Source organism: Abrus precatorius, unplaced genomic scaffold (assembly GCF_003935025.1).
Source record: "Abrus precatorius isolate BTA unplaced genomic scaffold, Abrus_2018 Scaffold3, whole genome shotgun sequence".
NCBI classification, from domain to species: domain Eukaryota; kingdom Viridiplantae; phylum Streptophyta; class Magnoliopsida; order Fabales; family Fabaceae; genus Abrus; species Abrus precatorius.
In genome coordinates, this window is record NW_020874373.1 from 13118612 (window position 1) to 13129176 (window position 10565).

The 10565-nt window shown below is 33.0% G+C and overlaps 1 protein-coding gene across 3 annotated transcripts; it reads right to left on the reverse strand.

Annotated features, from left to right (window-relative positions):
• Positions 1 to 1222: 1222 nt before the first annotated feature.
• Positions 1223 to 10212, reverse strand: LOC113863825 (alpha-L-arabinofuranosidase 1-like). 3 transcript variants are annotated; one of them, XM_027497555.1, is made up of 18 exons: positions 9931 to 10212; positions 9114 to 9324; positions 8696 to 8750; positions 7698 to 7909; positions 7329 to 7450; positions 7074 to 7227; positions 6151 to 6220; positions 5104 to 5249; positions 4947 to 4992; positions 4802 to 4854; positions 4542 to 4686; positions 4251 to 4369; positions 4054 to 4125; positions 3867 to 3970; positions 3189 to 3245; positions 2416 to 2614; positions 1886 to 2032; positions 1223 to 1620 (listed from the first exon to the last, which is right to left on the reverse strand). In XM_027497555.1, exons 2-18 carry the CDS (start codon positions 9291 to 9293, stop codon positions 1471 to 1473), a joined length of 2031 nt encoding a protein of 676 aa, XP_027353356.1. In that variant the 5' UTR covers positions 9294 to 9324; positions 9931 to 10212; the 3' UTR covers positions 1223 to 1470. The 3 variants fall into 3 exon arrangements, 2 of the variants coding, with proteins under 2 accessions (XP_027353356.1, XP_027353357.1); XR_003504565.1 differs by having other exon boundaries at positions 1455 to 1620; positions 1886 to 2614; positions 3377 to 3970; positions 9931 to 10142; XM_027497556.1 differs by lacking the exons at positions 1223 to 1620; positions 1886 to 2032; positions 2416 to 2614 and having other exon boundaries at positions 3818 to 3970; positions 9931 to 10169.
• Between the last annotated feature and the right edge of the window lie 353 nt (positions 10213 to 10565).

Here is a 10565-nt window from a genome sequence, read left to right on the forward strand (position 1 = left end):
TATTATAAAAAAATTTAAAATAATTAAACTTATAAAAATCATTTTTATATTAATAAAAATAGTATTTAACTAATAAATAATTAATTTAAAAAATTAAAAAGGTGAATTTGACAGGTGTAAAACTCTCAATTTAACCTACTATTTTTTGTGGGTTATATAGATTCGCCTATTTAGCCTAATCCACTTTCCCAACCCTCACTTGAATTCTTTACCACTGTCACTGAAATTTTTTTACCACCAACATAGCCATTATCACTGCCTAACATTTTCCTGTAAGGGTGAAAATAGGCTATGTCACCCTTCTAGAGCCTATGGCCTAACTCATTTATAACCTAACCTATCCCAGTTTATTTAATTAAAAAATTAAAGCAAGTCATTTATAGAAGCCTTATAGTTAAATAGAGTTAGCATACTTTTTAAAATAAGTAAATTTAAAGATAAACTTATTGGAATATTAAATAATGAGCATCATATCCAACACTAAATACAATACTTTAAAAAAAAAACAAAACTTTTTGCACGCAAGCATTTAAAAAATATACACCCAAATAAAAAGAATTTTTTTTTGTTCTCATCTTTGTTCAAACAATATTCAAATACTTTAAAAATGAACTACACACACAATAATATATAATGAAATAAAAGGCAGGAGTTTGGCCCCGTGGTGCAAATTTAGAGATGGTTGATATAATACTAATAATAATAAAAGTTTTTTTTATACAACAGATACACCTATGTTTTTCATATTATAATTACCTTATGTCATTCTTTTATTTTAAACTTTAATTTCATTTTAAAATTTTTAACTAAGAATAAATTTAGTGAATAGTATGATTAAAATTTAGCAATTATTATACAGAGTAAAGAGATATTTAAAAACAATATATTTTTTGAAGGAAGCATTAATATTTTTATAAAATAGTATTTAAATTAAATTCAATGTTGATACATTCCTAGAACATATTGTATTAACATTTTTTAAAATATTTAAAATATATCAAATGTATATTCAACATTTGCAGAGAATAAAAATCTCAAAAAATATGATTCCCAAAAAACATAATTTTTAAGATCTGAAAAAGATTTTATAACCCAAACACTTTAAAGTAATCATCGATGGCAGTTTATTTCCAAAAGAATTTAAAAGGGGACCACAATGCTTTCTTGCTGTAAATTCTAAATAGCAATATAGTATACATCGAACGCTTTCATGTTAATCTCAAACGAACAAGCCAACTTATTATGGTTTCGAGTAATTAAAAGAAAAGAGATTCACTTGAAATGCTTTGAGCTGAGAATAAATGAAACCAGATAAATATTATTTACAGCAACATTGTTCAATTACATGACAAATTAGACATGCAAAAGACGCCAACCCTGTATAGATAATTGCAACTATTGCTTATACCCCATTCCTTTCCCTTTATTTATTTATTTATTTATCTTTTTTCGGTCTAATACCTCATTATTTTAAATAGAAGACCTCGTCGAAGAATCGCTCCCTGGCATCTTTAGATTACTTGATTCTTTCAACAAATCAAAAGATGTGAACGAATGAGGTGGGATAGTGACATTCATGTCCTTCCCAACATTTTGAAGTAGACTCTGGATTGGCACCACCTGTATTCATAGTAAAAAATAACAAAAGCATAAGCTAATTTGATATGGTTCCTCAACAAAATTTACTTTCGTGTTGTGAAAGGTGTTTAAGGTCACTGAAACAGAGAAACAAAAAAGGCAAAACTTTGAAATGATTTCCTAGTAACTGTGGTTCATGCAAGGATTTTGAAAATTAGTATAATCCACAGAACCATATTGAGAAGTGCATATTAAAAATTAGCTCAAATATAAATTAAAAGCTTGGAAAGAGTGAAGCTTGAGATACCTTCTTTGGCTGTGAGAAGGAATTCTCGTCCATTACATTTGAAGATGTAAGCACAGTCTTTGTTGACCCAGACAACTGCAATGAGTTTGGTTCCAGTCCATCAAAAGAAATCTTGAGGTTCACAGTGTTGACACCAAAGTTCACAACCTGAAAAAGTCAATTGCTTCAGACTGAGTGATGACAGTGCTAGCAAAAGCATCAAGAAGGCAACTAAGAACGCCACCCATAGGACCCAATGCTGCAAATTACACTTAAAAAAGGGAAAATTCAATCAACCATAGTCATATTTTTCACTTCAGAATTTTGAAGAACAGGGAAAACAAAATGTGTCTCAAGAAATTAATTTATTCATGCTAAATGTGATGAGAAGCTATATCCTACACTTCAATTCTTAGGTTTAAATTTGGATTCTTTATATTAATTTCCAGTTGAATAATAATTTTGATGACGATTTTTATGCTTAATTTTACACAACACCAAAAAAGCATAATGGTTTACACTTAAGTTTTATGCAAAGTTGTCCCCATTACCTTTATTCGTATGTAATTATTCTTATCTACAGAATTTTGCCAACTAATTGCTGATGCAACAAGTGAATTTGAGGAAGTTGCTTGAAGTGATGTATTTAGAAGTGTTGCTCCACTTGACTCCGAGAAAAATAGCTGCACCCAATAGCTAGGAGTTCCGTAGAGCTGAAAGGAATTGAATACAATAGCATCTGGGTTCCACCTAAGGACAGAAATTTAACACAATCTTAGTTTGGACATCATCAAGGAACAATAATACCTAATTTGTTAACCACCTTAGCAGTTGAAATGAAAAATTCTAGTGATATTTAGAGTACTGAAATCCTCAAAAGACACTTTTTTTCTAAATTTCTTTTTTAAACTTATGCGGAACAAAAAGGTCACAGTTTGTTCTTCAAGCAATTGTTTAGCAGAACATTAAATAGTTAATAATCTACACCATCCTATAGCTAATAGTTATCTATTTAGAATTTAGTAAATTTACTTCTGGCTTAATGGAAGGCTGAACGTAAAATAAAGGGTCTAAACCCAGCCATCTGAATGAAATTGAAAGACATTAGGTGTGAGCAGTTCATTATGGTCTTTGTTTTCACAAGTACAACCACGCCTCCTCGCAGAAATCAACAAATTACTTGTCTACATTCCGATGGAGCCATTCAATAAAACTTTTACTTAGAATTCAGAACAGAGCATAGTCCATAATCTAACAGGCTAACAGCTAGACCAAAAAGCAAAGAAGAATAGATAGCAGAAACTTTCTGATAAAATCATTATACCTCCGATCATTGGCATTTACGAAAAGTGGAGCATAGCTAACCATTTTGACAACATCACTGCACCAAAAAGAGAAAATAAAAATGGTGAGTACAAACTATTAAGTGAACTAGAATAAGATAAAAGCATTGAGGACACACGGAAATGAATTAAATAAAAAAAGGGGTGAATGAGGGCAAGAGGCTCTCGCCTAGTGGGGGTCTGGGAAGGGTAGATGTCCGTAACCTTATCTGTGCAAACGGAAGGCTATTTGGAGGATTTAAACTCATGACTCCAAGTCACAAGGAAGTAACCTTATCATTGGGCCAACTTCCAAGGCTTGCCTCATGGAAATAAATTGATTTGCAAGATTTACACACTAGCTCAAATAATTGACAGCACTAGAGTAAGATCCTTTGAATTAAAAAAATGCCTGTAAAACTTGAAGTGAATCTTGTGTAACAGATAAGTCAAGCTTGCTTGACAACATTCATGACAGACCTGATTTACTTAAGTTCATATGTAGCCTGTTGGGACTTGTTTTTGGCCTTGCCCAAAGCTCAGTTAGAAGGGTAACTTCCCCATAAATTATAAAAAAATCTGTTGCATATGTTTGCATTTTTGGTTTGGGGAACAGTACAAAATTCCAAACCTGGCCCTGTGTAAAATATTTAATGAAAATTTCATAGGCCCCAGTAAACCTGTTCTTTTCCAGTCCAATAAGGAAACCAGCTTCAGCTAGGGCTGCCAAAAGGCTTCCCGTTCCAGCATCTTTCCCAGTCACAGCATACTCACTTACAAAAGCCTGCAAAGTATTTGAACAGGTTGAGCACAAATGTAATGCCAATAACCAATAAAACAAAAAGGTGTTGACAGAGATCATAAAACCTTTGGACCGCTTCGTGATGCACGATCAAATGTGTTAGCCCTAGAAAACATGTCATTTGCACTTGTATAAACCTAATTATAGAAACAGAGTATGAGAAAGATACTACTAGTGGACCAATTTCATACACACACAAATGAAGTGAAAAACAAAACCCCATTGAGATTTGTAATAAAAGAAATAGTGTTGAAGACATTACATGATAATCATATATATCAGCTGGATGATCTAAAGGTCGAGAAGACCCATCACAATTTGAGATAATTTGGATATCTGGATAAGCACTTCTTATGGCACTATAGAATTTCAGGTAGTTTCCTGGTCAATCAAAGATTAAACAGAAGATATATGAATTTCAGAACTTTTTGTTAGAAATCTGCATGTAACACATTAATAATAAATCCATAATAGATTCCAAAGTGTTAGTGCATGTCAACAAAGAGCATTTTACATTTTCTTAGGCTGGAATAAATAAGAAAAATATGCATACCTCGATAATTCTTTTTTCCACAATCTTCATTTCCAACGGCAACATATTTTAGGTCAAATGGCTCTGGGTGTCCCATGGCAGCTCTAAGGGAACCCCATTTTGAAGTTGAATCACCTCTTGCAAACTCAATTCCATCAAGGGCTTCCTACAATCAAGATATCAAGATCTTTCTATAAATTCTTAAGTTAACTTTCTTTAACAAAGAAGGAAAAACTGAAAAATAAGAGGAAAAACAGGGAAAAACAAGTGAGATAGCATACTTGCACCAAAGGTAAGACAGCAGATGTATCAACTTGATCATTATGGCTGACACCTAAAATGAAATATTGAATTAGAAAGCAAGACAATTTTACCAATTCACCCTGTAGTAAGAAGCTTAGTTAACAGAGATAAACATAAAATTACCATTATTAAATACCCATATTGGTGCTGCATCCAAGTCCTCTGCTAGCTGCTCAACAATAATATGTATCATTTCACTTTCATATCACAAACTGAAAGCAATTCAACTAGATTTGAAAATCACAATCCTCAGAACCAACATATAAAACGAGACACTTACTTGGAGAAACTCAAAATAGCCAAGTCCATCATCAGTCCAGTACATCCAAACATCACCAAAGTGCCCAGGTCTCTCCTCCCATGGTCCAACAGATGCTTTCCAACGAAATGCATTTCTTAACCATTCTCCTTCAACAAAACAACCACCTAGTTCCATGTAATGAAAAATAGCATTTCCAGATGTTAGCTGAATTATATCCAAGCTAGAAGAGTGAACTAGAGTATGCCAGGTCAGAAAATGTTTATCTTCTAGTGCCATCTAACAAAATTTCCACTTAATTTTTTCTTCTGTAGAAGAAAAGAATATGATCCTTTATCATACATACTAGAGAGAAATTGAGAAAAGTTCCATCTATTTGAGCAATAAAGTTGATTGCTATTTGGACAGTTATTTTGAAACAGCCGGATAAACGCAAATAATTAGGATATTAATAATTCGAATTCTTAACAGTTCAACAAATAAATAACTGAGAGAAATATGACAAATCACAAATCCAGACAGCATAGAAAGCCGGAGCTAACTTATAATCTCCTGTAAGACTGATAATATGCTTACAACTTATCACAAAGGGCATAAGTAATTTTGGAGTCTGGAGCCATGCAAAGTGCCAACTTGAACATAACAAAAAAGCAAGTACCAAAGAAAACAGGAAAAGCTATGTTCAGATACAAACAAGTCCATAATTTCTTAGCTCAAACAGCTCACTAAGGATTTACTAGGTATAGCTGAAAGTGAAACATAATACACCAGTTGATGTTCAGATGCAAATTATTTTACACTTTGAATTGACACAGGAAAATAAATAAAGCTGAATAGTTTGAAATAGATTAACCTCTTTATTGTACACACTCTAACAAGTATTTATCAGTTATTATATCCTGTTTTTCACTATCATCTGTCTTTTCCACCCTTTCAATTAACCACACCATCCTTTCAAGTCTAGACATTTTGGAGATGCAAGATAGGAGCACATAACACAGGACAAAAGCAATATAAAAGATATATAAGAAAAATGTTGTTTGTTAATCTGAACCACTATATGCATACCCGGAAATCTGATAAATCTTGGCCTCAAAGCTGCCAGCATTTCAACCAGTTCGCTTCGGAAACCATGTCCCTGCAACAGGTCAAGGTTGATGATGTTACTGATAGGGATGGGGGAGGACAAGCAGTATTACCAATAGTGACGTCACATAGGCAATGACTGTATAGGGTAAATGAAGCAAAGTTCCATCATTGAAGTACTGATTCAATATCAATTGTTTTCATCGTAAAATATTTTCTTTCTAAAGAATAGCTATCTCTTTTATTAGGAAGGAATAATTTACATAAACTGATAAGATTTTAAGTCTTTGTAAACATCATTTTGATAATGTTCATACCATGCACATCCAATGGCAATCACAGCACCTTATGAAGAGAAATATAAGGTATGTTTAAGAATGATGTATAAATAAAAAGTAGAGAGAGAAGAAACAGATAAGAATGAAGAACTTGATTCCTTAACAAGCAATTTTTAAGAGAAAACCTAATTTCCCCTCCCTCCTCTTACCACCACAACTACTTATGAATAAACAAGGTTAATTTTACTATCATCAAGACACATTAACATCGATAATCACAAGAGTAATAGTTACATAAAATTAATGCGCTATACAAATATCAAAATCAAGCTTTGACACCTATAACAACCTAATTGGCCATAAAAGGTTAGGGGGTTCAAATTAAAACAATTTAAGGCAGCCCATTATCATTAAAAAGGTTCCCATTATCATTAAAAAGGTTCCCATCATCATGGAGGTAGGTGGAGGACTAGATACACCCAACCTTACTCCTGTGGAGATAGAGTAGCACATGTAAAAGTAAATCCTTCTTTTATAATAAACAACAGTCCAAAGGAGAAAGTAAAGTAACTCCCTCCATTCAAACATGTGAATAAAAAGAGAATTAATTTCTGGATGTAACACAACCTTATATGTGTCCATTGGCATAGCAGACACTTGGTCCAACCATATCACACCTTTGGTAGTTGTTGTTAATTGAAGTCTTGAATTGTGATTTGTTGCCTTGGCCTCCAATAAAGTCTCCACCTTGGTCCAGTTTGAAAAATCAGAAGCAGAACCCCTGCATGATCAGTAATTAGTATTATTTACAGATGCAAAAGATAATTTCTGGGATAAAACGGTTGCACATTAGTCCCCATAGCACATAAAATTGGAGCTCACGTGATCACAGTTGAAGCTAAGTTTCCCACACCATTTGATCCAGTCAATAAAATTGTTAGATTAAGTGGTCCAGTTGAACGAACATAGAAGATCACTTTGTATTGCTTCCCTTGCTCAATATTCTGAAAGAAGAATAAAGTAGTAAATATATTACTTGAAGTCTCAGCAGTGAAGAAATTGAAAAGAATAATCTCAGAATGAAGTAATCAAAGAAGGATAAACAAAATTTATAGCCCAGAAATTGAAACTAAATAACATCATAGACTTTAAGTCTATAATTAATGTTATTCAAATTTTGTTTTTCATTCAGGAAATATATGCATATAGGATTTGTGACCTAATTGATGAAAGGGTGTCAATCAGTCTCACCATGCCCCAAAAACCAGGGTTGTACACACCAACACCATCAGCTGGGCAAATCTTGTCACCATTGCTGTCACATAACACCTCCAAACGAAGTGCAACCTTATTACGGTCAAAGCAAGAGGTACGATCAGTTTCGACATTTATAGTTGATTCATTTCCAATAATTGACCACGGATCAATATTTGAAGGAGTGTTAGGGCCCCCAGCTTCAAATCCTGAAACAAGATAAACAAGAATTCATGATTTTTCATTTATACTTTAAAACAGTGACCTCCATATAATGAAACAAGGTAAACAATAAACCATTCATTTTTTCACATTTGAACTTTGATAAAGTAGGATAATCCGTCATATCTAAAGCAGAATCTCCTTAGCAAAGCGACAAAAAGACACCTCAGGCCTCTCCTTTTCATCAAACATTAGAAGAACAAAGAGAAGAAGCACAAGAGAACCAAAATAAAATAAAATAAAATCAACAGAAAGCTGATCGTGGAGTGGCTAAAATGCTCAATTATTATTTCATATTTATTAACAGGTTGTTAAAAAAAACACAAAATTACTTGAATATCAGTGAAATAACTATCAGAATGTTTTGATGGACACCATAACTAAGAAAAGAAAAAGCACAAACCCTAACAAGTGCATGTCTTCAATTTAGAAAAAGAAGCTCTAAAGTGAGCAAGCAAGGGTGTACCTTTAAAGTTTAATCGGTAACAATCACAATGCACTTTAAATAAAGGGTGGCTGTACCCTTACTTGTTCACTTTTTTATCTCATTAATTCTATGTTCATCTCTTCTGTTCTGATTTTCTTTTTCTGTTATTATCATGTTTCCTATCAAGTACAACAGATTGCAGGAATGTTGCATTTGTGCCTCTGAACATGTAAGTTGCAGTTGAAAAAAATTGGAGCACACACACACACACAACAGAAAAGAAATATTATGGAATAACCTCAGTGCTAGGTTTTTCATTTAAAAGTTTAGAGAATACGAAAATGACCTCTGTTGCTCACAAGCTCAGCCCACAATCCCCCAGTTCCAGCATGATTGATCTCCTGTAGATGAATTTCAAGAAATTGGTCATCTTCTAACATTTGAATGTGAGGCATCACCAAATTGAACATAAACATGCAGACTCAAATTTAAAGGTTTGTTTACATAATCCTAAGTTCTATGCAGTTAATTCAATAACTAATAACATTGATACAATACATTATTTCATATTTTATCTTCATACTTATCTTTTGTATAACCTTTGGATGGCACACATTTTATTCTAGTCCATTTAAAAGAAAACTCCAACAATGCATCAGAAATAGCAATCAGGAATCAGAAGTAAAAGTAATTAGAAAAGGGGACACTCTAATAATACACCACAAATAACAAGGATCAATTGCTAGATGCAGGCTCATCCTCACCTCAAAGAATATGCCAAAAAGTGTCTCCGGTATTAGCCTTCCAGATGTATCAGAAGCATCTACGACTAGAGTTGCGTTCAGGTCAGCATGTACTTCAGCAGCAAAGCATTGGAAGACAAGGCAAACCACTATGAACAATTGGAGCAGAGAAACACTGCATGAGGCATTGGATGAACCCATTGTTTGTCACAACATTCAATCTACCTGCAGTCTGAACAACATAAGGTAACGGAAATTAACATGAATACGAAGATTATATAGATGAAAAAGGAAATAAAAAGTTAAAACAAAAGAACATGCATTTCATGTATTCAGAGATGGACAAAAAGTAAACATATGCAACAAAGAATCATCCAACACCTAATGCGTCACCACCGCTTGATCCTACAATATGCCAATAAACACCAACTCTTTTTTCACCTTCTTCTCTTTACCTTCGGTGTATAAATACAAAACTAAGTCACAAGATAGGTGCAGCTACCACTTATCTAAAAATCTCAGTTAGTTGGAGAAAAAAGAAAGTTCTTAAATAATGCATAGACTAATTCATCACATAGAACACATAAAAAATGAAACATGGATTTAATAATATACAGTTGGTAACAAGCACTGCGCTTGAATTTAAGATCTTGAAATGCATTTGAATGCAATCATTATTATGATCCAAGACACATATTGTGAATTCAAATAATGTTCAAAACATTCAAATAAACGAATTTAAATTATTGCGGGCAGTTACACCCACGCCATGTTACATAATAATAATAATAATAATAATAATAATAAAGTTCAAACGTTTGAAAACTAAAAAACTCACGGGTATGAATATTATGTTTGAGAGAGAGATAGAAGAAGAACTGAGAAGGGTAAAGTGGGAAATAATGAGTTAAAAAGGGTGTGGGTGTTCTGAATCTCTGAGTGTGTCTCTTATCTTTATAGAGTAAAATTGGGTTGGAGTTGTGTGAGTGAAGCAAAGGGAGGCAAGTAGATGATAGATTCTGTGTGTTGTCTTTCTTGCCTTTGCTTCCACGGGTCGAAGTGGAACTGTGGTGTGGATTAAGAATACAAAGTGACTTACGAGTTGGGACTCGCTTTCTTTAATACCTTATTTTAAGTTTACAGCTTTATACAAAAATTTTGAAAATGTAACTGATATTTCAATTTTTATTAAAACATATTGTATTTTTATTTATTTATTATTTTTTTACCAAATATTATTAATTTATTACTTTTCTGTGGAAGGTGTGGGGGACCCACCTAGGTTTTGCCGTCTGGCGTTGACGCAATCATGTTAGTTGCGTGCACCGGATAAGAACGTTGAATTTTTTCTTTTATGAATTTTGTTTTCTCTGTATTATCTTCACATTGTCCTCTCTGTTACCTGGCTGGACCTTTGATTTCGTTTTCATAAGTTGAGAAGTGAAGTATAATGAAAACATTAATTTTATAGTT